At 42.0% G+C, this 25,697-nt stretch overlaps 1 protein-coding gene across 3 annotated transcripts in view; it reads right to left on the reverse strand.

Annotated features, from left to right (window-relative positions):
• Positions 1 to 25,697, reverse strand: part of ADAMTS19 (ADAM metallopeptidase with thrombospondin type 1 motif 19) — a 217,564-nt gene that overhangs the window by 116,919 nt on the left and 74,948 nt on the right. For all 3 annotated transcript variants that reach the window (XM_020797556.3, XM_020797558.3, XM_020797555.3), the window contains exons 6-7: positions 14,889 to 15,046; positions 1,911 to 1,954 (exon numbers count right to left, since the gene is read on the reverse strand). In XM_020797556.3, coding sequence (XP_020653215.3) covers positions 1,911 to 1,954; positions 14,889 to 15,046 — 202 coding nt within the window. The remainder of the gene's footprint in view (positions 1 to 1,910; positions 1,955 to 14,888; positions 15,047 to 25,697) is intronic.

The raw sequence follows: 25,697 nt of genomic DNA on the forward strand, positions 1-25,697 counted from the left end.
ACTCCAGCTATGGCCTTACCAGTGTTTTGTACAATGGCTTATAATGTTGGCTGTTTTATTTTCAGTCCCCTTTTTAATGATACCTAGCATGGAATTGGCCTTCTTCACTGCCGTCGCACACTAAGTTGACACTTTCATCGAGCTATCCGCCAGCACACCAAGATCTCTTTCCTGATCCTGCATGGACAGCTCAGAACCCATTTGTGCATCACTTTACATTTTCTTATATTGAAACACATTTGCCATTTTGCAACCTATTCTCCCATTTTGAAGAGATTTTTCTGGAGCTCTTTACACTCCCTTCTCATCTTCACCACCCTGAAAAGTTTTGTGTCATCTGCAGACTTGGCCACCTCACTGCTTATCCCTGTCTCCTTTTCAACGGGTTGAAAAGCACCTGCCCCAGGACAGATCCCTGGAGCACACTGTTTTTCACCTCTTTCCATTGTGAAAATTGCCCATTGACACCTACTCTCTGTTTCTTGGTTCTCAACCAATTCTCAATCCATAAGAGGACCTGCCGTCTTATCCCCTGACTGTGGAGTTTTCTCAGCAGCCTTTGGTGAGGGACTGTGTCAAACGCCTTCTGAAAAACCAGACAGACAATTTCCACTGGTTCACCTGCATCCACATGCCTGTTAACCTTTTCAAAGAATTCCAAAAGGTTTATGAGGCAAGACTTACCCTTGCAGAAGCCCTGCTAATTTTTTCTCAGCGAGCCTTGTGCTTCTATGTGTTTTAAGATTTTATCTTGGATGAGGCTTTCCACCATCTTCCCTGGAACAGACATTAGGCTAACCGGCCTGTAGTTTCCCAGGTCCGCCCTCCTTCCCTTTTTCTTGGTAAACCAGAAATGGAAAACTTTTTACAATATCCAACTTGGATTTCTGGTTTGTCACTTACTAACAAACTGGCCAGCATTCAAAAAATAAAACAGGATTTGTTGATTCCTGGTTCATCTTTGAGCAATTAACCAGGAGCTTAGTCTCAAAAGTCACTCAAAATTTTTCATTTTTTATTTATTTATTTGTCTTATTGGTTGGTGTAAGGCAGGAGAAAATAAGCTATTGAGACCATGGCAAAACAAAACAAAACAAACAGGATAAACCAGCAATTTTAACTCTGTTCAGTTGTGTTTTAAAGCAGCCCCTTTAATCCTAGGAATGTGGCTGTATGAAAAAAGGAAAGTTGCTGTACCCAGGTAGCATCTCCACCTGGGCCAATTATCCACATCAGGATTCTAGCACATGTAAGAAGACCGCCCAGGGATAGCTGCCTCCCCTTTTCAGGCAGTCACATTTCTGTGCTTAGAAAGGTTGACACAGGGAAGGCTGTCAGTACACTTCCCTGAATAGATGTGGGTTTCATACATTTTAAAACATTACAGTACTAATTAGGGATAAGTCCTATATTTCTATGGAAATACATCCAATGCATGAAAAGATCTAATGCAACAGGAAATTAAGTATTTCTTAAGATAGTTTGGCCCTAGCTAATCACTTAAATGAGTGGTTCCCAATTTTGGATAAGCCTGGTGTTCTTGGATTATAAAATTCCCAGAAGCCTTCACCACCTGGCTGGAGTTTCTTGGAGTTGCAGTCCAAGAATATTTGGGTTATACAAGGCTGGGAACCACTGACTTAAATGAACAGAATGAACCCCAAAAATGCAAGTCCCACTAATTTCAAAAATGTTTAGCCATTATCAACTTACTAGATTACCAACTAAGTAACCTATATTTTTGCAAACTAAGACAACTCGCCACAGGTTTGCATTTAAAGTGGTTAAAATATTCATCCACAGATACAACTCTCAAATTTTTATCAACTGAAAATGTCCAAGATGGTTTTCTTTATTTTAATGGCTTTATGTTTAAAATTTTCATAACTGTTATTTGTCAGTTGACTTACCAACAGTATCACATGGTTCATCTTTATGTACACAGAAATCCTTCCTAAAACCAAGGGGGAAAAAAACACAAATCTTTAAGAAATATTGCTGTCAGGTTATTCATGATTGTGTGAGGCATTTACACATATTTTACTGTGTTACGATGCAATCTAAAGTCAAAGATACAGCAGCTGTAGTTGGTTTGGAAAACATGGAAGCATCCTGTGCTATCACAACTACCTTTCGGCTAGTACAAGTCCCTTGTGCTGGCAGATCTCAGATCTGCCAACAAAAGTGGATCTATAGTGGTGCCCTGCTTGACGATGATAAATGCATTCCAGCAAAATCGCTGTAGAGAGAAATCGTCGTCAAGCGAAAGTTAAAAAAACCATTGAAATGCATTGAAAACCGGTCAATGTGTTCCAATGGGGGAAATACCTCATCGTCCAGCGAAGATTGCCCATAGAGAACCGCCGATCAGCTGTTAAAAATCGCTGTAATGCGAAGCTTCAGCCCGGAAAGCAGCCATTTTGAGAAGGGAGGGAAGCCATTTTGTGGAGCTGGAAAGCAGCCATTTTGAGAAGGGAGGGAAGCTATTTTGCGGATCCTAATCAATGTAAAGCGGATTTACCCCATTGGAACCATCGTTTTGTGATTGCAATAGCGATCGCAAAAATGTCACTGTCAAGCAATTTCAACATCATGTGGGGTAAGCGCCTAGTGGGGCACCACTGTACTGTGCTGTGCTGTTACAGATTGGCCATCAGAAGACCTGCCCCAAAAGGTGTTGGAGAAATGGTGAGTTACACCAGATACAATCTCCTTTCAGCCTAGACTCACAGGTATTACGTTAGTATAAAGCTCTGCCAGGGTCATGGCAATCGGTAACTAATTTTAACCATCCTTTAGCTGGGAGAGGTCTGGGTTAAGCACAGCTGCACCCAGCCTTCAGCCAGTCTGGCTAATTAGGACTGCACCATTAGTAAGTGGGCAGCTGGTACAGGTTAGTGTATTGGAATTCCTGGTTGCAGAGTTCCAATCTCAAATGCTTTTCCTAGGAGACCAGTCAAGATTTCCTGGAGTTATGTGACTGATGGAGTTATGTGGCCTTAGGAAAGCTGCATGGTTCCAAAGTGCCACCAGAAGGAGGCACTAGTAAACCACTTCTGAATACTTTATACCCAGAAAACACATCTAATTAAATTGTGACAAGACTTTTTTTTCTTTTAAAATGCATATTGAAGAAAATTCTGAAAATAGCCAATGACATCGTAATTATAAACCTGCATTTGGTAATCATATAAACAAACAAACAATTGCAAAAGTGGGAATCTGACTTCTGGCACCCATTGCTACATACAGACTCCCACCATGTAATCCCTTCCTAGCTTTCATAGAAAATAAATCACTTTCTATTTAAGCCCCAACTTCTTTACATGAACCGCTCTTTTACATTTTCAATAATGCTTAACTCTGAATTGATCTTATATTAGCAGCAAAGGGATTTTTTAAAAAGACATTTAAAACAATGCAATGGTTTCTAAAATATTGGCCAGAACCCTACTGGTGTTCCCATAAGGTTTGATTAAATGTGGTGTGGCTACCGTGTTTCCCTGAAAATCAGACAGGATCCTATATTAATTTTTGCTCCAAAAAGCCGCATTGGGTTTCAGGGGATTTTTTTTTCATGTACAAGAATCTACATTTATTCAAATACAGTCATGTCCTCTTCTTCTGGTTGCTGCACAAGGGTGGAGGACGGGGTTTCAGTTAACTGGGGCTTATTTTGTGGGTAGGGCTTATATTACAAGAATCCTGAAAAATCACGCTAGGGCTTATTTTCAGGGAAATGGGGTAATTGCAACTAACTGACAAGGTGCTGAGGTGTATTTTGGTTGTATTATCAGGTGCATGATGAGGCACACAAAAGATATGTCCCAGCATCTGCAATTACCTGTGATATATTTGCATATACCCTATATTAACACCAGTAGGATTCTGGCTATTGCAATGGGTTACTTTAATCTTTCCTATCTTAATGTTCTTATTACCTGAAATTGCAGCAGTGTAACAGTAGCAGTAAATTATTTTATGAATAGAAGTTAATAAAAGGAAAGTTATAAAAATGTAGTTTAATTTAAATAGCTAGCATAATTCTGTACAGATTTTCCAAATGAAATTAGTCTGCAGAGTTTCCTTGTATAATTCTACCCTCTTGTATTTTTTTGTCATTTGCTTTGTATTCCCCCTTTAAATATCTTAACTGCCTATTTTATTTGTTTCTTTGAAGTGATTCCTGTATAATAGTACACTTTATTTTGAGCAGCTTGATATTTAAGCTTTGCATTGCCCCAAGGACCTCTTCCAGTGCTGTATTTAATAGGTTTAAAAGTTTATGAGTAAAGTATAATTTATGGAAATGACAGCCTAGCAGTTGCCCATTCTTGCCTCAGATTCTTTTCTGCTATTAGTCATCTCATTTAAGGTTTAGAAATCTGTCATAAATCTCTTAAAGGTTATACTGTACTCCCACTTGAATAAAGGCCTGTTATCCCCTGTATAAGCTTAGTAAATGTATATATGCTTGCTCCAACAGCTGAAAAAATGCAAGCACTGTCTTATTGTGACTTCCAGACTTTATGTGTGAGATTATTTTAGACAAATATCTGGTAGAATGTTAAATGAGAAAACAGAGCACAATAATATTTTAACAATATTTAACAATAACATTTTAACAGAATGAAGCTTTAGAAATGTATCTAAAGAGTAGGTATGTGTTAAAATTCCCTAGATTCTACTTGTGCAATAATCTGGGTTCTGAGTATCTCTCAGGGAAGCAGGCAATGGGAACAGACATTATGGAATAAACATTATTCTCCCACAACAGAGAAAGAGGGTGAGTGAGTATGAATATTAAGTAGAGAAATGTTAAATCAAAGATGCTATTAGTGCAATTCTTTTCATGCCTTTTTAGAAGTATATCGAGTTTCAATGGAACTTACTCTCAGGCTAGTGGGCATAAATTTGGAACAATTAAATTTTATTTCTTTCAGGCTGACAACTAGAAAATATCTTTCACAGCCAACTATATTGGCATTTCTCATCAACTTGTAAAAAAGTAAGACTGTCACCTAGTGGCCAATGGTCTTGGCTTCTGTGTCATCCCAAATTTAACCTGCAGCTTTCAGACTTAAAAAGTATTTTAAGGAGTAAGTTATAAAATTGAGCTTAGCGTTTCAGTAAATATGACTCAGTGTAAGTGAACTAGAACTTTTTTAACTTATTACACATGGATTTATACTTGATTCTCCAGTAATGTTACTATTACTTCCAAATGAAAATAATGAACTGCCAATGTATGTGTACATAATACAATTAAATACTCTTACTGTATGCTGCTTGTAGCAGAAACCACCCACTTAGAATATGCAAAAAAATCATTACTATGGTCAGCAACCTCCATCCTCTAGCAGTCTAGGGATGGAGATAGCTAACAGATCAGTGCTGTCCTTGATGGTGAAAAAGAAATGGCTTGGACTTCAAAGACTAGATGAAATTGAGGAGAGAGAGAGAGAGCTCAGACGGGGAGAAGCTAGGAATAATTAAGTCAGGGGCACAAAACGGAAGCGAAGGAAAACTGGGCTATAATGAGTGTGTGTTTTTCTGCAAAATACAGTGGACCCTTGACTTACAGACGGCTTGACTTACAGACTTTTTGAGTTACAGACTTCTCTGGCCACAAAATTTAGGTTTGACTTGCAGACTGAGATTTGACTTACAGACCAGAAAAAAACCAAAATGGAACAAAAACGGCCTGTTACGGGATTAATCGGTTTTCAATGCACTGTAGGTCAATGGAGACTTGACTTACAGACTTTTTGACTTGAGAACCGCCTTCCAATACGGATTAAGTTCTCAAGTCAAGACCCCACTGTATCCTCCTCTTGTAGGAACATAAATATTAAATTTTATTTATGTTTTCAGTAGTTACATTTATATAGTGTTATTGTTAAAATGTAATATATATTTATTATATAAATTATACAGATATATAAATGAAATTAAAATATAGTAGTACCTTGGTTTGCGAACGCCTCAGTTTATGCAATTTTCAGTTTACGAACTGATATCCATAAAAAATAAAGCCCCCGTTTATGTTGTTTTCTTTTCTTTGTTTCTTTTCGCACTACGAAAGAGTTTTCCCAGGGAGCATTGTGTCTATAGTGCCACCCCTTTCATAGCGCAATTAGCGTTTCGGTTCGCGAGATTTCCATACTATGTAACGTCGCGTAGAATGGATCCATTTCGCAAACCGAGGTACTACTGTGTAGTTAATATATAAATTTAACTGTGCTTCCAGGGTTTCTAGTATACTGTTTTGAATGAATTTTTGGTGTTGCTTTTGTTACTGTATTTTAGTGTGGTATTTGTTTGATCCTTTTTATTATTTGTATACTTCCCGTTTTTAGCTTTAAATACTGCCTTTTGATGATGTAAGCTGCCTTGGGTCGTTCTTAAGGTGAAAGGCTGTGTAAGTAAGTAAGTAAGTAAGTAAGTAAGTAAGTAAGTAAGTAAGTAAGTAAGTAAGTAAGTAAGTAAGTAAGTAAGTAAGTAAGTAAGTAAATTATAATTAATTAATTAATTAATTAAAAACCTGGTCCATTAAGCTTTTAGGGCAGTTGCAAGTGCTGGCTATTGTGTCAATTTATTTCAGCCAGTCATGAATTCAGTTAAAGAATCTGAAAAAGAGAGGTTACTTATCTGTAACCATGGTTCTTCAAGTGGTCATCTGTGAATTCACACAAAAGGGTGAACCCAGCACCAGCGTTGGTCCTCTTGGAACATTCTCGAGCTTTAAGAGAAAAGTAACAAAGTTTAAGGCTGCCTGTACTGCGCATACTCCGCCAGCCCAAGCCTCAGTTTTTAAAACCCAAGAGTCGTTTGTGATGGTAGACTAGTTTGCCAGAAATGGCTGAAGTCGTGTGGTAATGCGATTTCCGTGTATGTCTATGGCAGAATCAAAAGATACTGTTTGGATTTTTTGGCAGGTGGCTTATAATACTGTCTGCTATGTGATTGCTGAGGGCGATAGCTGGGAGCGGAGGAAGAAGCCTGAGAAGATCTTTGTTGAGGTAAGTTTTTATATGGTCTGTATTGCTGTGAAGATTGTTGATATTGGGAGTAGGATTTTCGCCACTGAAACTTAGAAAATCGAGGCTGAGGCTGTATAGAGTAGGATTTTGCCGTCTTTTTGGCCTTGTTGTGGAGTTCTTCTAAATGATTATCGGTCTTGTCACTGAAAAGTCCAGTGGCATCAAAGGCAAGGCTCTCCACCTTGGTCTTGACATCCTCCAGAATATTGGCAGATCGAAACCAGGCGTGTCTGCGTATAGCAGGGGTTTTAAACTCAATTTACCTGGGGGCCGCTAGAGACAGAGTCTGGGTGAGGCTGGGCCGCATCAGATTTTCCACCAAGTGGAGCAAGAGCCCAAGGAAGCCACCCAGGAGTTTCCTTAGCCGACAGACAGGTGGGCTGACTGGCAGGCTGCAGTTCTGGATGGAGGGTGTAAGAGGTGCTGTCTTGGGAGAGAGCCGGCGAGTGAGGCAAGGCTTATTTTTACTCTTGACAGCAGAGGATGTGTGGGCGCATTGGGAGGGCAGGCAAGGCAAGGGCCACAAACTATCATCTGGGGGGCCGCATGTCTGAGACCCCTGGCGTATAGTGATTGCAGACATAAGCACCCTGGCAGCGGTCTCTGCTGCATGCCGGGTTGATAAGCTCTGATGTTTTGATACAGTTTGAGCTTCTTCATAAGCATTCAAGAAGCCTTGTCTCACATCCTCTGGGGTAATCTTGAGACCAGGCAGAATCTTGAGCCAAAGCTGTTTTTGGTAAGCCCCTAAGGCAGTTTGATAGTTTATGATTCGAAGGAGAAATGATATTAAGGAATAAATTTTTCTTCCAATAATCTCCAACTTCTTACCCTCCTTATTCGTGGGGGTAACGTGTGATTTCCCAGTAGGTTTGGAACAGCTGGTTTCAATGATTAAAGAGTTTGGAATAGGATGCTTGAGAAGAAATTTCGTGTCATTGCCATGGACACGATAAAGGTTCTCCGTACATCAAGAAATAGAAGGGGAAGTAGCAGGTTGCTCCCAAAATTATTTAATGATATCTATTATCACCGGTACAAAGGTGAGGCTGGGAGGTGGAGACCTCTCCTGGTTGATGTCACCAAATATAAGGTCCTCAGTAGTTTGGTCCACCTCTAACTTCAGTGCACATGCGAGGCGTGAAAGCATTTGTGAATATGAAGAAAAATCCTCTGACGGGGAGGACGCATGGGGATCTCCCGTATCGGAAGGCACGACTTCGCCTTCGGGAAGGTCACCCTGACCAGGTTGAGTCAGAAGGTCTGGGTCAGAATCCGAGGATTGAGGAGAAGAAGCTTCATTGGGATCAGATGAAAAAGCATCCCTGTTCCTCTTACGGGGTCGAACCTCGATGTCGTGCCTGTCCTTCGACGTCGAAGAACGGGTCTGTTGAGAGGTCAAGGGAACATTAAGATCAGGAGGTGCGGTCACTGCCGGTAAAGGGGCTGGAGCCCTAGGAACTTCGATGTCGACCCTTCGACGCAGATGATGACGGGGTCGAGGAGAGTCCGAGGAAGAGGAGACATAAATGTACTTGACCTTTCTATGCTTCCAACGTCGATCCGTCGATGTCGAGGAAGAATCAGAGGAACTCGAATGCCGTTGACATTGGTGATGTTTCTTAGATTGAACCCTCCCAGAGTCATCAGAAGTGGAGGAACGGTCTCGGCGTCAACGTTTCGATCGGCATCGATGGGAAGAATGGTGCTTCCTCTTTGACGAGCGCTTCTTACGAGGGGACCTCAACCTCGAAGGCGCTGAAGAGATCGAAAGAGCCAAGGATCCCCGCCCATGAGAAACTGGGCTTTGAGGGGCAGAAGTCAAGCCTGCGGTGGCTCCAGCAAGCTGACTCGGCGTCGGAGAAGAGACACTCTGTGGAATAACCGGCTCATCTTGTCAAGGAGGCAGAGATGGTGCTGCCCCTGACAAATATTCCCGATCTCTGGAAGAGTCCTCCAAAATTGGTGATGGCAATGACTCAGATATAGGAGGGAGCTGGATGGAAGGCTCCTTCGCTTTAACTGCAGCTTTAGTCTTCGTTTGTTTTACAGGTTTGGGAAAAGGAGCTGAAGCGGAGTCTGAAGTCTTGCTGGACTTCTTCGAGGGAGCCGATTTTTTTGTGGTTTTTCCTGCTTTAGAAGTAGACGGTTGAGGAGAAGCTGTGGACTTGGAACGAGGAGTAGCTGATGGTGAGGTGAGTTCCATGTCCGAGGGCTTAGTGGAAGATAGTGTAGATTCCCAGAGATGATACTTCAGACGTTGCTGCCTGGCTTTCAAAGCTGCTTTAGTAAAAGCCTTGCAGTGTACACAGGATTCTGCCTTTAATAAATGGGCTTCTCCCAGGCAAAAAAGGCAGCAATCATCCCCGTCTTGATGGGGTATCTTCCGATCACAGAGCACACAGCGGCTGAAGGGCCCTGAAGGGGACATAGGCTAAGAAAGTCTATAGGGAGCCATTGTGAGCCAAGGAAAAAAAGGCGGGAAATTCCAAGGCAGCCAAGTTCAAGGGGAAAAACAGTAAGCAGAATCCGAAAAAGAGCAGGTCCGTGTCAAGGGATATAGCAGTTCACGTAGTCAGTATAGTCCAGTCAAAAAATACCAAAAATCAGCAGAAATAAATCGAAAAGGCAGAGCTCAAAGCGAGAGGTTCCAAGTCGCTAGGTGGAAAAACGGAACTGAGGCTTGAGCGGGCGGAGCATGCACAGTACAGGCAGCCTTAAACTTTGTTACTTTTCTCTTAAAGCTCGAGAATGTTCCGAGAGGACCAACGCTGGGTTAACCCTTTTGTATGCATTCACAGAAGACCACGATGAATAACAGTTGTTTCAATAATGATACAATGCATTTGTAAGATTTAGATGCTGCACAATGATCCTGCTGCAACTGCCATAGGTAAAAATGAGGACACTATAAATAATGAATCATTGATAGGAGCATCTAGAGTATCACAAATTTTACTGGGCAGGATATTCCAGGGGGACAATCTTTATTCTTGGAAATCTGGGAATCTTTTATATTTGCTTCAATGCAAAACAGGACGCAAGTGCATGTCACTGGTGCCAAGACTAAACAGTTCTATTTCCCCAAAGTCTCATAATTAAACTTTGGAAGTATGTGTCAACCGGGATTTAAAAAAATCATCCAAACTGAACGCATCTGCGCCTGTATTTAGTCTAAATAATTGGGTTGTCCAAATGAAGATCCCAAAATGTAGACAAAGAAAAAAATTGACTGTTTCTCTGGTTTTATACTGAACACTTGTCATATTTTTTCTTATTTTTTTAAACATACATTAGTATCAGTAATCATTACAGTTATAGAAGTGCATTCCTGACACTCCCATGCTTTGTTAAAACAGGATAGACTGGACTACAAGATTTTTATTTCATCAGTATAATTGATCTCTTGCAATATGTACGTTACACAAAATATGGCATAGAAACTTATTGCAAAGGTTTAAAATAGAGAACAAAATTCTTCTGCATCTACTCATACTATTTCCTTTGTCGTCTTTCTTTTTTATTATTATTCTGTAGGCATGTTAATTCAATAAGCTTCTTCAGGGGGGATTATTTCTATCAGAAACATTTCCAGGACATAAAAGAACAAACTAAGCAAATGAACTGAGTACAGCACAGCCATTAAAAAAAAAACCCAAAAAACACAAACAAACCTGGTTCCGGAGTTTCCAGAGCAACTTCAGACACGGTGCTAAATTCAACATAAAGGCAATGGACTAAATCTAGTATTGCATTAACATAATGGGACATTCTTCCCCTTTCCCTACTGATCCTTTGCACTGATACATGACTTCAGAGGCTTTCACTGTTCTCCAGAGCATGTTTCAGGAGTGAAGGGAGTGGGGAACTGGTAGAATCAGTTCCAGCAAGGAAGCACCCTACTGGATACTAGCCACTGTGTCTTTCTTAAGTCCCTTACTTGAACATACAAGGGTTCTAAGTATACCAAGATAATAATGAGAAAAACATTTATTTTGCCTTCTTTTCCCAGTGACAATGCCTTTAAATTTTTTAATCTTCTTTTGCATTTACAGTATCCTAATTGGTGGACAGGAGCAATAACTTATACTGACACCAAACATGCAGCCATATGATAATCATATATTTTTGCTGGCTCAAATCAGCATTGTTTCTAGCATTCAGTCATGCCTAAAACGTACAGCTGTGAACCAATTTAAAGTAGTTTATTCCTCATCCGTTACTACATTTTTTGGGGATAGCATCAGTCTGCTGTTGGAGGTCTAAAATCCAAGCTGGAAATAAGGCTAGGAGTTGATTGCAAAATAACTCCAGTTTAAGACAGGAAAAAGAGATTTTATTGATACTATGTTTAAAAAACACAAAAAAATACTGGGTTATATTTAACCCCATATTCTTAATAGAGGAAGAAGCAAACCAGACCACTCCAAATGCCTAAGGCTCATAGTAAATAATGGAATGGGTCTGGTACATCCAAATAGCCTAATATGACTGTCTCTAAAATAAATACTGGATTGAATCAATATTTTAACACAGGAAAATGGTGAAGTAGAATTCTCTGCCCTCTCCTCTCTGTAATAGCCATGCATCCTTCTAAAAATTCTAAACATACGGCTGGAGACCCATACAGTGTGGTGTGAGTTATGGTGCAATGGGGGGTGATTTCAGGCAAAGGAATGTTGTAGGAGCAAATCTCTCCTCTCCCTGGCAGACACAGTCTGGATTCAACCCATCATAAATAAGAAACCTTGGTTGCAAATCTGTACTGTGATAACATAAATCCTGTTTCAGATAAAGCCAACTTCGAGCAGACTAATACCTTAGATCAGTGGTCCCAACCTTTTCTGAACCACAGAACGGTTGGGGGGGCACAGCACGCTCATGGGGGGCATGGCACGCCTGTGGGGGTGTGGTGCTCTTGCAGGGGGCGGTACACGCTTGCACGCGGTGGTGCTCGCAGGGGTCGCTCATGCACATGCACAGAGCGTGCTCACAGGGGGTGGATCACACTCACGCGGGCAGGAAATCTGTGTCCACGGCCCGGTCCTACCTTGGCCGCAAATCGCTGCCGAGCCGCAGACCGGGGATTGGGAACCCCTGCCTTAGATAACAGTTTACTTCTCACATCCAGCAGACCTCTATAGTTATTCGTAATGGGTTTCTTAAATATATATACATAGGAATGTATGAAGAACCAGTGTAATGTAGCAGACAGAGTGTTTTGACTAGGACTCAGGAGAACTGGGTTCAAATCCCCACCTGGCCACAGAAACTCACTGGAGGTTGCACTGGTAAAGCCACTCCTTAAATATCTCATATGCCTCAGAAACCCTATTAGGGTTGCCATAAGTTGAAATCAACTTGATAGCACATAACACAACATACAAAAAGTAATGGATACTAAACAAAATGTTCAAATTTTCTGCTGCCCTAAAATTACTTGTGACAGAATGGTTCTCATTTTCACTTTATAGTTTCACTTTCTTGCTCAGATCTAAAGAAAAAATGGCTTCCTTGCTTTTCTTAGTTCTTGAGAGCAAGGCAGTTTTTTAAATGTTACCTTTTCTTTCCTGTGTTCAGGGGATGTGTTTTCCCTATTAAATTGATTTTTTAATATTGTGTTTGGTTAATTTACTGTGGATTGCTCATCTTCCTTTGCTTTTGTTTTCAAAGTTCTTTAAGGTCTTTGAATTGATTCCCTGTTTATTGTGGCATTTGGACAAGTGCTACACAGAACACAAATGGAAGGAAAGGAAAAAACCCAAAAGAGCCAGTTTCTTTTGTATTTAACCAAAAGGCCACTACCCAACAGACTGAAAATGGAATGATGCATCATTACCCAAAAGAACCCAAAATGAATAAAAAATGAACACTTTCCATGCACACATCACTACTAGCCACTATTTTTACTTTTCATTTCCTATTACAGTGATACATCATAACCAAACAGCCCTTTTGCATATATGGACAGATTTCTTAGTTGTTGCTAAAAAATTTTCCAACCAGTTCCAACTAATACTTTTGTTTACTTTCCCAGTTAAACTCATTAAAGCTAGCAGTCACAATTAGAATTATTATCTCTTATCTCTATCTGCCCTGTGCCTAAATTAGTTAACATTAGTTATCATACAATTAATCTGATGTCCAAACATTAGTTATCATACAGTCATATACCAAATTTATTAGCTGCCTGTATGCTTGGATCCATACCTTCACAGTCCCCATTTTTCCCACAATGAGTGAGGAAGTCTGAAGGGGACTTCCTGCATGCATTCCCCTTAATGTGAGTGGAAACTTCTGTGTGATCAGGAATCTGGACAGAACATGTGTATTCAAGTTTGTATAAGTGGAAGCCAACTTCAGATCTTCCTTTTCATCTAGATGGGAATGTTGATGTTTTAAAGCAGTGGTCCCCACTCTTTTCGGAACAGTTGGGGGTGGGGTCCATACGCAGGGGTGTGGGCACCCCCATGGTTATGGGTGGGCATGGTACTTTCGCGGCTGGGTGTGGCGCGCTCGTGGGTGGACATGGAGTGTGCTGATGGGCGTGGTGCACTCACACACATGCGCAGATGGGCATGGTGTGCTTGCAGGTGAGTGGGGTGTGCATGTGCACCACTCCAACCCACAAACACACCACACCCACCCATGGATGTGCCTGCGCATGCACGTGAGTGCACCACGCCCACCGTGAGTGCATGCAGGGGGAGGGAGATCTGTCCGGTGTCAGTCCGTGGGCTTTGCAGGACCGGGCCATGGGCCAGGGGTTGGGGATCCCTGTTTTAAAGGAATGATAATGCAGGAAATGGGGCCATGCACATAGCCTAGTCCCCTTCCACTTGTTGTTTTACCGTATTCAAGTACAACACCTAAATATCAATGAGTAGGGTATTTATAATAACACATCTATTTTGGAAAGCAGAAACTGGGTACAGCATCTTGATACAAATTTTGAATCATGATTCAATGATGCTATGAACACTTCAACAATGAATAGGCAATATTCACATCCTTGTTGCAAATAATCTGATGTCCAAACCAATAGGAATTTGGTATATCATTCTCATCTGTAACTTCCATTGATTCAATGGGACTACAGGAGTTGTAACTCACTCTTGGATTTGAGCTAATCTATATGTTAAGAACCAGTTTATGCTGACCCTAATAGGACTTTCTAGGTAAGTGAGGAATTTAAGGAATAGTTTTACAAGTTACACACACACGCCATAGCCAAGCAGGGAACTGAACCCAGGTCTCCTGAGTCCTCTATCCGCTACACCACATTCGGTACATGATGTATACTACATGTTTTTTGAAACAGACCATATTATTGTAAATGCAATTTTCGTTAAGAACCAGTTTACTGGCTGACAGAAGGCAAATCTTTCCTCAGAAAAGGAAAAACAAAGTGGTGATTGAATGGAGAGCTCAGCACCAGGAGAATGGCTGTGGTTTCATGCTCAGGATACTCTGCAGTTAATCAATATTGAAACAAACTCTTCAATTTCTGCCCTTGAGACTGCCCATCATGGCTTTGCAATATTAAGGTTTTTCTGCAGTTAAGGTGCCCTACACAGGCTGCCAAGGATAACATTTCTTTAGATGTTACAAATATATTGCAAATCTTCAAGGATCTGATCCAGATGTTTTTAAAATGACTGAGAAAATGTGGAAGATAATTCTATTTTTTTTTCTTTTTAAAACTGCAGTTACAGGACTCAGCACACACTATTAAATTGTCTTCTGTACAACCTTTGTCTGTCTATTCCATTTGGACAATTTGCAAGAGAGTGGCTACCTACATAACTTGACATCAAAAGCACAATTATTGATATATATTCTTACCTAGTGATTAATATGGCTGCATCTATTGGTGACACCTCTTCACCCCAGCTTGTTGACATCTCTAAATGAATGTCGTTTTTCTTACCAAATTCTTCATGTTGCCATTTGCAAAAACTCTCCAGCATTTTTTCACCATGATGCCCAATATACATATCTGCCTGAAAATTGTAATACTCAGTTTAATGTAATATACTGTTCTATAACAAAAGATTCCCTAAAATTATACTTAAAGTAACAAAGAACCTATTTCTATTTAAATACTGAAATATGAGCTGCTGTAGCAATCGTAGTATCAAACACCTATTTCATTAAAACCACCATAACTGTTCTTCTCATAGCTCGCTGTAAACCTATGTAAATAAAGTTCTACTATTTTACAGTTTTGGTTGCCCATGTATTTTTATCATGTGACCTGTACAAACTGAATCATAGACCTATTGTAGAGCTGTCTGGAACACACATTTAATGATTTTTTTTAAACTAGACAAATAGTGAAAAATTTCTATATATCTTTCAGTAGCTAAAATTACTAAATGTTTGGGTTATTATTTTAACTATCATTAGCTTTATACACTAGTTTGAGGTATATGGTACTTCTACACAGCACGTTTGTTTCAGGAAGGTTAAGTCTTTATTATCTCACTCACAGTAATAATATCTCTAATAATATCACTACTAATATCTCACAACTTCCTAATCCCCATAGCACATTCGATGCCACACATGATATTGAAAAACGTTTGGACCTAAAAATCTGAAAACCCCAAAACAAATCTAAAAACAAGCCCTGAAAACAAATGTCTTGTTCATTACAGACTTCACAAACCACTTCAAAACATAATGGTTGTCTCTCAACATAATTCATTACAAATTACAAAGAAAAATATCTGCAAGACGGGAAAAATTACTTTCTGGACTATGACTGCCAGAATACTCCAGCAAGCATGTGAGAATTAGAAAGTTTTAAAGACAGGTTACCTACCTGTAACCATAGTTCTTCTAGTGGTCCTCTGTGAATCCACACAATTGGGTTGTTTTGCACCTGCACTGAACCTCTAGGAAATTTCTACAGCTTAAAGACGCATGATTAGTGGGACGTTCCCTTGTGAAGCGCATGCTCTGCCCATCACTGATCCTCTCAGTCCCTGTAAAAATCTGCCACTGTCAAAGAGCTATTTCAAACTACAATGTGACAGACAGAGGGGAGGATAGGTGGGATGTGTGGATTCACAGAGGACCACTAGAAGAACTATGGTTACAGGTAGATAACCTCTCTTTCTTCTTCATGGCCTCTGTGAATGCACACAATGGCCTCTGTGAATGCACACAAGTTAGCAAGCTCACTTACTGGATGGTGGGATGTCACAGTAGAAAGGATGCCAAAACAGCTCTGCCAAAACCAGCATCATTCCATTCTCTGACATCGAGACGGTAATGTCTGACAAAGGCCGATGGAGTAGACCATGTCACTGCACAGCAGATGTGAGGGACTTCAATCCCATGCTGGAAGGCAATAGATGTGGACAGCACTCTGGTAGAATGGTTCTTTAAATGTTCAGGGGGTGTTTTGCCTGTTAACACATACGCCAATGAGATAGTTTAGACAATCCATTTAGAAAAAGATTGAGCTGGAGCTCCTTTATGAGGGCCGTGAAAACATGGAAAAAGTCTCTGTGATTTTCTGAATAATGTGGTCCTGTCAATGTAAAAAGCCAGAGAGCGTCTTATGTCAAGTGTATGGAGCATGCATTCGAGAGGTGCTGATGGATATGGAAACAGGGTAGTAGAATTATCGGTTGATTGAGGTGAAATTCAGATACAACTTTAAGTAAGAAGGACATGTCAAAATAAAGAGTGACCTTATCCAGATGGCACTGAAGGAAGGGTGGAGCGTTCCAAGTTTGCTAGCTCACTAAGCAGATGTTATTGCCACGAGAAAAGATGTTTTCAAGGAAAGTACTTTAAGATTACAGGTAGCCATCGGTTCAAAGGGAGGTTGAGTAAGTGTATTGAGGACAAGTTGTAAAGACCACTGAGGGATAGGAAGTTGATGTAGGGGGCAAATATTGTTGAGTACCTTGAGAATTTTTTTCAAAGTTGGATGAGAAAAAAGTCTGGCCGATTTAGAATTAGAAGGTTGATGAGCTACAATAGCAGAGATATAAACTTTCAAGGTGGAATGAGATAGTCCAACATTGAAGAGATGAAGGACAAACGTAAATAAAGTCTTCAAAGAGACTGGTGTTGCCAGCAAGTTCTGAGAATCAGTAAAGGAAAGGAATGTTTTCCATTTGTTTTGGTATAGAAGCCGGGTAGAGGGCTTTCGAGCTTGATCAAGTACATCCTTTATGGTGGGAATATCCTCCATGCTGTCAGGTTCTGAGAGGGTATGTCTGGATGGTAAATCATCCCGTTGTCTTGAGTAAGAAGGTTGGGGACTGGCAGGAGTTGGAATGAGTCGGTTGACATTGACCTCAGGTGGGTGAACCATGGTTGTCTCAGCCACCACGGGGCGAGAAGGAATGCATCCAACTGGAACTGTTGAAATCGAATGATGGTTATTTGTATGAGCAGTATCAGAGGGCATAGGTAGAGGAGGTCCTTGTCCCATTCTATCATGAAGGCGTCTCCAATTGAGTTCTTGTCAATACCGGCTCGAGAGCAGTAATGTTTGCACAGCATTTGCTCGAGAAGCAAAGATGTTGATGGAAGGGGTGCTCCAACAGTCGCAGAAGAGATTGAAGATTGTGTTGTTTAGGGACCATTTGTGTGTCCGCGAGGTGAGGCAACTGAGATAGTTCATGATAGGTAAGCCGCCTAGAGTGGTCAATTCTGACCAGATAGGCGGGGTATATATAAATAAATAAATAAATAAATAAATAAATAAATAAATAAATAAATAAATAAATAAATAAATAAATAAATAAATGAGGGAGTTTTCATCTGTGGCTATATGGACCGCTACTGGAAAGATGTGATGTAGGTAACATCATTCCCAGAGCTCGATGGTCAAGTACAGCAGGGATAGAGACTGTGTGCCTCCTTGTTTGTTTATGTAGTAAAGGGCCGTCATATTGTCAGTTGCGAGTTGGACTGCACGTCCCGCGATAAGTGGTAGGAAAGCGTGGAAAGCTGTGATAATTGCTAAAAATTCGAGATGATTGATGTGTAATGTTTTCTCTTGATTTGTCCACAGGCCATGGGTCCTGTGATGCAGACAATATGCTTCCCATCCCAACAGACTGGCGTCGGTAGCAACTTGTATTGCCAACTGAAGAGGCAAAAAGGGTTTTCCAATGAGCAAATTCGGGGGAAATGTCCACCAAGTGAGTTGACGTGCAAGTTTGGGTGTTACTGTAGGACGCATAGACGGGTGGTACATCATGGGATCGAATTGTGACAGGTACTATGATTGCAACGACCTCATTTTGAGACGTGTGTGCTGTATAACTGAAGTTGTCAAGGCCATGAGTTGGAGAAGGTGTTGATCAATGTGACAAACCCAGACCTACTGGGATATGTCACACAGTTACACTAAGCTGCCACCAACCATTCCCTTTAAGAAGTCACACAGACCAGGGATGGATTTTTAAACAATAAAAAGAATAAGGTTTATTTTAAATACACACAGGGAAAAATAAACAATCAGGTGAATAGGATAAAGTAACGTGGCTTATTCTCACTCATACAAGCATACAGTTTGGTTCACCCAGAACCCTTAACTTAAAGCACAGACCCTGAACCTATCAGTTCTGGCTAACCAACAGACACCTGAACCTATCAGGTTGGTACTCTGACACACAGAAGTACCCTGTCTGACACACAGACTCCCACAACAGCTTCTTCTTCCCAGCTGCTGCTTCGTCACAACCCAGTGTTTCCCAGTGTCTCAGCATCTCCTAAACTCTCCACACAGGCATCACATATTTATACAGTACAGCCCCTCCTCCTGATGTCCCGCCTTCCACTCCCCATAGGATGGAACTTTCCCTCCGAACCCATGACAGACAGGTAACATCAGTGCTGTATGTAACACCTCCCCTCTTTATAAGTTGTTTTGTAGGGGGAAAGCTAACGTGCTTTTCACCAAAAAAACAACCTGTATAAAATACACAACAACAGTTATACATACCTTATTATACTCACTTATACTTACATTCTAAGTTAACCATAGCAGATAGGCATTTAAACATTTACCATATATATTACATCAATTTACCTTTATTCATACAAACCAAATTCAGAAAAACACAGGTACATTTAACTTTTTGTCCTCATTATATACACATAGTCCATGTTCTTTCGCCGTCTTCAATCTTCAGGTCTTCTTGATAAGGCGTCAGCAACACAGTTCACTGACCCTCTGACCACCTTCACTTCAAAGTCATAGTCCTGTAGGTTTAAAGCCCACCTCATAAGTTTGCTATTGTGGGTTTTCATTGTCTTTAACCATTGCAATGGTGAATGGTCAGTACACAGAATAAAAGGTCTTCCCCAGATGTAAGGCTTGGCCTTCTGGATCGCGTAGACTATGGCCAAACACTCCTTCTCCACGGTTGCCAAATGTCTCTCACCTTTTTGAAGTTTCCTACTCAGGTAGGACACTGGATGCTGGTCACCATTCTCATCCTCCTGGCACAGAACTGCTCCTACCCCGCTGTTAGACGCGTCGGTGTAGATGATAAACTCCCGGTCGAAGTCTGGAGCACGCAGGACAGGATAGTTGATTAACGCCTCCTTCAACCTCTGGAACGCCGCCTCACAGTCGCTGGTCCACGGGATGCGGTCATCAGCCTTCTTCCTCGTCAGATCGGTCAGCGGAGCCGCAATCTCGCTGAACCTCGGGATGAACTTTCTGTAGTAGCCCACCAACCCAAGAAATGATTTGACCTTTTTCTTGGTGTTGGGCCTAGGCCAATCACGAACTGCTTCTATTTTGGCCTCCAGGGGTTTTATCACTCCTCCCCCTACCATGTGACCCAAGTATTTTATTTCTGGGCTACCCAGCTGACACTTGCTGGCCTTTACTGTTAGCCCTGCTGCACTTAACCTCTGCAGCACTAACTCCAGGTGTATCAGGTGATCTTCCCAGGTATTACTGAAGATCCCTATGTCGTCAATGTAGGCCACTGTAAAGTCACTGAGCCCTGCCAAGGTCTGGTCCATCAGCCTTTGGAATGTGGCTGGTGCATTTCTGAGACCAAAGCTCAGGACTCGAAACTCATAGAGACCAAAAGGGCTGCAAAAGGCAGTCTTTTCTTGATCCCTGGGATCAATTCTTAATTGCCAATATCCCTTTACCAGGTCCAATGATGAGATGAACCGACAACCCCCTATGGTTTCAATCAGGTTGTCTAGCCTGGGCATTGGGTAGGCATCAGGAGTGGTTACACGGTTTAATTTCCTGTAATCGACACAAAACCTAATGCTCCCATCAGGCTTGTCCACAAGGACTATCGGAGAGGACCAAGGACTAGAAGAGGGGACGATTATGTTCTCCCTCAGCATCTCGTCCAGCTCCTTCCGCACCTTGTCCCTATAGGGTCCCGTTACCCGGTATGGGGATACTGCCTGCGGGGGTGCATCCCCTGTGTGGATCCGATGCATCACTCCCTTCACTATCCCCGGCTTGTTGGAAAACACCTGTTGATATTTACTAAGCAGCATTTTTAGTTCTTGCTGCTGGTCTTGGGTGAGTGCAGGACTGATCTTTACCTCCTCTGGGTTGTATTTTACTTCCCCTCTACCCTCCCAGAAGGGTAATTCCGCCTCCTCACTCTCAGCTGCTTTTATCGCGAACAAAACCCTCTGTTCCCCTCTGTAGTAGGGTTTTAGGGCATTCACATGAACCACCCTCCTTGCTTGGTTCTCCTCCTGCTCTATTAGGTAGTTCAGGTCTGACATCTTGGAAATGACCCTATATGGTCCTGCCCATTTGAGCTGCAGTTTATTCTCTCTGCAGGGCCTAAGCCAAAGCACTCCCTCCCCTGGGTCAAAGTGCCTCTCTCTAGCTTTGTGGTCATACCATGTTTTCTGTCTGACCTTCTGAGCTTGCAGGTTTTCTGCTGCCAGCTCTAGATTTCTCCTTAGGTCATTCATCAAGGTGTCTATGTATGTCACAACGTCTTGTGGGTCACCCTGGGTGATCTGCTCCCAAATTTGTTTGATCAAATCAAGGGGCCCTTTCACCCCTAAGTGTGCAGCAGACATGTCAGAGTGACCCCTTTGTAAGATCATGGGGCGATACTTTTCAGGTACCACCAGCTGACTTCTGATCTCATCTCCCCCTTTTGAGATATTCCTCAGGGTTTCTCTATATAAAATCCCCTTTTTCTCCAGAAATCTCACTGGGGTTTCAGGTGTTAGCTGGGCGTCAGTCACCTGTTCAAAACACTTTTGGAGAGTGGCGTCTGCCTTTTGCTCCTGTCCAAATCTGCTGTCTGTGGTTAAGGTTTCCACCACAGCTTCTGAACTCCCCTCTGCCTCCGTCTCTGGCTCATCATTACCCCCCTGAACTGTCCCTGTGGTGGCTTGTGAGCGTGTAATCACTAGCACCCGTTTCACATGTTCAGCCAGGTCATTTCCCACGAGCACGGCTGCTGGCAGAGTCGATGAAATCGCTAGCCGCCAAGCTCCCCTCCAGCCTTGAAAGTTGACAGGTACCTCTGCTACTGGCAGAGAGATTACCTGCCCCTCAATCCCTGCCACCTTCATGCTCTCATTTGGGATTATAAACTCCCTAGGAATAATATCTGGATGGCACAGGGTTACCTGGGAACAAGTGTCCCGCAGCCCCCTATACTGACGGTCAAGTATTCCTACGTCCACCCCTGCTGTCTCAAACAACTGAGAATCTGTTTTCACCAACAAGCAGCGCTTTACCTCTATAAGAGGACCATTTTCCTCAGCCTGATCAGCATAGGTAGCTGTTCCAGACTGAGTAATCATGGCAACAGGCTCCCTCAGTGACACTGAGCCTTGCTCTTTCTGGACACAGAACACAGCTTTTGGCTTGGTCCCACTAGCATTCTGAGGCACCATTCCTTTTAGCTGCTTTAATTTCTCACACTCTGAGATTAGATGACCCTTTCCCTGACAGAAATAGCATTTTCTGGTGTATTTTGATTCTCTCTCATCTTGTTTTGGTTTTCCCTCCAAAATCTGAGGTCTTAGTTTCATGTCTGAGGGCTTCCCTTCACCATGGGCCCCTCCCCCTTGCTGGCTTTTCCCTTTTATTCTCAAATCCAGCTCCTTTTGCTTGGCCTCAAACTCAGCCCTGATCTGTAAAATTTCTTCCTCAGCCCTAGCTTTTATCTCTTTTACTTTTTCTTCCGTCTTATCTCTGATTTCTTTTAATTTAATGTCTTTTTGCTGATTATATTTTTCAAGATCTTGCTCACTTTGTCTGGCCTGAGCCTCATACTTTTCTTTCTTTGACATTTCTTCCACTGATAAATTGTTAATAAACTTATTTAGGAACTTCAATTCTAATTGTACCATTCTAATTTGGAGTTTCAGTTCCATCTGTTTGATCCTCATGTCCATTCCCCTTGTCTTGGCATCTGCCTCTGCCTGACTGATTTCAGCTCTTTCTTTTTTTCTGATTTCCATTTCCCTCACCCTCAGTTCATTCTGTTGGGCTAGGATCAATTTTCTGAGTTCTGGGTTCTGCTCTCCTGTGCTGTCACCTTGCACTGAGCCAAATTCATCCTCAGAACCTTGGTCAATCTGGGGGTCTTTCACTTCACTCATTTCTGCTACTTGGCTTCGAGTCAAGGGCATAACCCCCCCTCAGAACAGGCTGCTTTAAAAGTCAAGCCTCAAAATAAAACGACCACTTTTTTTTTTTTCTTCTTGCCTCAGAACCAGCTCTCCCTAGAGATTGCTGCTGTTCTTCAGCACTTAAATCGCAACAGTATCGAGTCAGAGCCTACCCCCCTCTGCTGGGCCTCTCAGCTGGCAAGCTAGCTCACTGTTGCTACGCAGTTTTGCCTCAGCTTTTTCCCGCCAAAACTAGGCTGCCTCAGAGCACCTTAATCTAAGTCTCCCCAGTTGGCACGTTCTTCTACTAGCGCACCTCCCCGTGAGGTACACCTAGAAGATTACCTACGCGCCTCAGACTGTCCCTGACTAGACCCCCCTTGCTCTGGGCACACTTGCCAAGGCTTTGCTGGACCACTGGACAACTGGACCAGTCGTATCCCACACGCTGGACACCAATCAATGTAACAAACCCAGACCTACTGGGATATGTCACACAGTTACACTAAGCTGCCACCAACCATTCCCTTTAAGAAGTCACACAGACCAGGGATGGATTTTTAAACAATAAAAAGAATAAGGTTTATTTTAAATACACACAGGGAAAAATAAACAATCAGGTGAATAGGATAAAGTAACGTGGCTTATTCTCACTCATACAAGCATACAGTTTGGTTCACCCAGAACCCTTAACTTAAAGCACAGACCCTGAACCTATCAGTTCTGGCTAACCAACAGACACCTGAACCTATCAGGTTGGTACTCTGACACACAGAAGTACCCTGTCTGACACACAGACTCCCACAACAGCTTCTTCTTCCCAGCTGCTGCTTCGTCACAACCCAGTGTTTCCCAGTGTCTCAGCATCTCCTAAACTCTCCACACAGGCATCACATATTTATACAGTACAGCCCCTCCTCCTGATGTCCCGCCTTCCACTCCCCATAGGATGGAACTTTCCCTCCGAACCCATGACAGACAGGTAACATCAGTGCTGTATGTAACAGACATGATGGGCTGATACCAAGGCTAGAGGTCGGAATGGTTGAATAGCCTTCTTTAATTTGAAGATTCTCTCGTGTGGGAGGAAGGCTCTGGCCTGGAGGGAATAGAAGTGCGCCCCGATGCAGGTTGCGTTTCGAGACGGCTCGAGATGTGACTTGGTGAGATTCATGTTAAGGCCGAAGTCTCTAAGTGTATCAAAAGTGAGTTGTGTAGATCTGACAGCATTGTGATATGAGGCGGAGACTATCAACCAGTTTTCTATGTAAGGGAATACATTGATACTTCAAAGTCGAAGGTAGGCAGCAACTGGTGCCATGCATTTTGTAAAAGCCCTTGGTGCTATGGAATGTCCGAATGGGAGAGAACAGAACTGGTATGTGGTGTTGTTGAATCGGAATCAAAGGAAATTGCGGTGATTTGGGTGAACAGAGATGTGAAAGTATGCGTCTTGGAGATCGATGACGACAAACCAGTCTCCCTGTGAAAGGAGAGGAATGATAGTGTCTAGTGTCAACATTCTGAAGTGTCTAGGTCTAATGAATTTATTGAGATTTCTGAGGTCGAGGATGGGATGGAGTCCTCCATCCTTTTTTGGTACTGTAAAATATCTGGAGTAGAAACCGTTATGCAGATCATATGGAAGCACTGTAGTTATGGCTTGTTTTTGGAAAAGAAGGGGAAACTTCTTCTTGAAGGACTGTCGAATAAGGAGTATTTTTAATTTTTCCGATCGGTTTTAAATTCAATGAAATAACTGTTTTTAATGATAGAAAGAACCCATTGGTCATTAGCTATACATTGCCAAGTATTAAAAAAGGGACGCAATCTTGTTTGGAACTGGGTTGAAGTATTGAGAGTAGGTGAAAGGAATCTATGGGTATTGCTTACCCTTCTTTTGAGGGCACCAAAAGGGTTGGTGGCATGGTTGTTGTTGCTGGGTTCGAAAGGATGATGGAGCCAAGATTGAGGGTCCCTGAAAGGGTCTGTCCAATGTTTGAGGTTTGTATTGTCTGCCTGGTTGTTGAAATTGTTGGTATGATTGTTGGTAAAAAGGTTGTCTTTGATACTGTGGTCATTAGTATCTGTACGTCTGCTGGGTTGACAAGGATCAAGCTGTTTTACAGATCTTATGGAGGTTCTCCATCACTTCATAATTTTTTTAATTGAACAGTCCAGCCCCGTCAAACGGTAGATACTCTGTTCTAGATCTGGCATTGTCCACTATCCCAGCAGATCGAAGTCATGCATGATGCCGGAGTGCAATAGAGGTGGCCATAGCTTTAGAGGTGGCATCTGCGATATGGCAAAATGTAATCCTCTGTTGTTTGGCGATTGTGGAAGCCTCAGTATAGATATTAAGGGCTTCTGATTTAGCTGATTCTGGGGCTGCTTCAAGTACTGGGAGAATCTTGTTGCATAGTTGCCTATGGTAAGCTCCCATTGCGGCTTGATAGTTTGCAACTCACATAAAAAATGAGATGACGGAATACAGCCTCCTGCTGAGTATATCTAATTTTCTCCTTTCTTTGTTTGTAGGTGCAATTGAGGATTTATTTCAGGCTCTTGATTGGTTTGACTCTACTATTCTGGAGTTTGGTGTCAGATGTTTGGTGAGAAATGTAGTATCCACACGGTGGGTCTTGTAATGATTTTCGATATCCACACCATGGGTCTTGTAATGATTTCCATTTGTCTGGAAATTTGTAAGGAAGAGGGAAGTTTGTCCCATGATTCCTTGATCAAATCAAGCATAGCTGGAATGAATGCCAAACTGAGAGGGGGCGTTTTATCTTGATTAATATTGTCAAACACCAAGTCCTGCTTAGTTGGTGGTGGTTCCTCAATTTGAAGTTGTAAAGATTTAGCCATTCTCATGACTAGTTGAGAATAAGAAGTGAAATCCTCTGATGGAGAGGGTGGGTGATTTTCAGTGACATCAGAAGTTAGTGTCGGCAAATTAGATGGTGATTCCTGTGATACGCCAGAGGCAAGGTCCTGAATTGATGGAGATGATGAAGAAGGAGATTGGTGTCGAGGTTTTGA

Source organism: Pogona vitticeps, chromosome 2, assembly GCF_051106095.1.
Source record: "Pogona vitticeps strain Pit_001003342236 chromosome 2, PviZW2.1, whole genome shotgun sequence".
Taxonomy (NCBI): domain Eukaryota; kingdom Metazoa; phylum Chordata; class Lepidosauria; order Squamata; family Agamidae; genus Pogona; species Pogona vitticeps.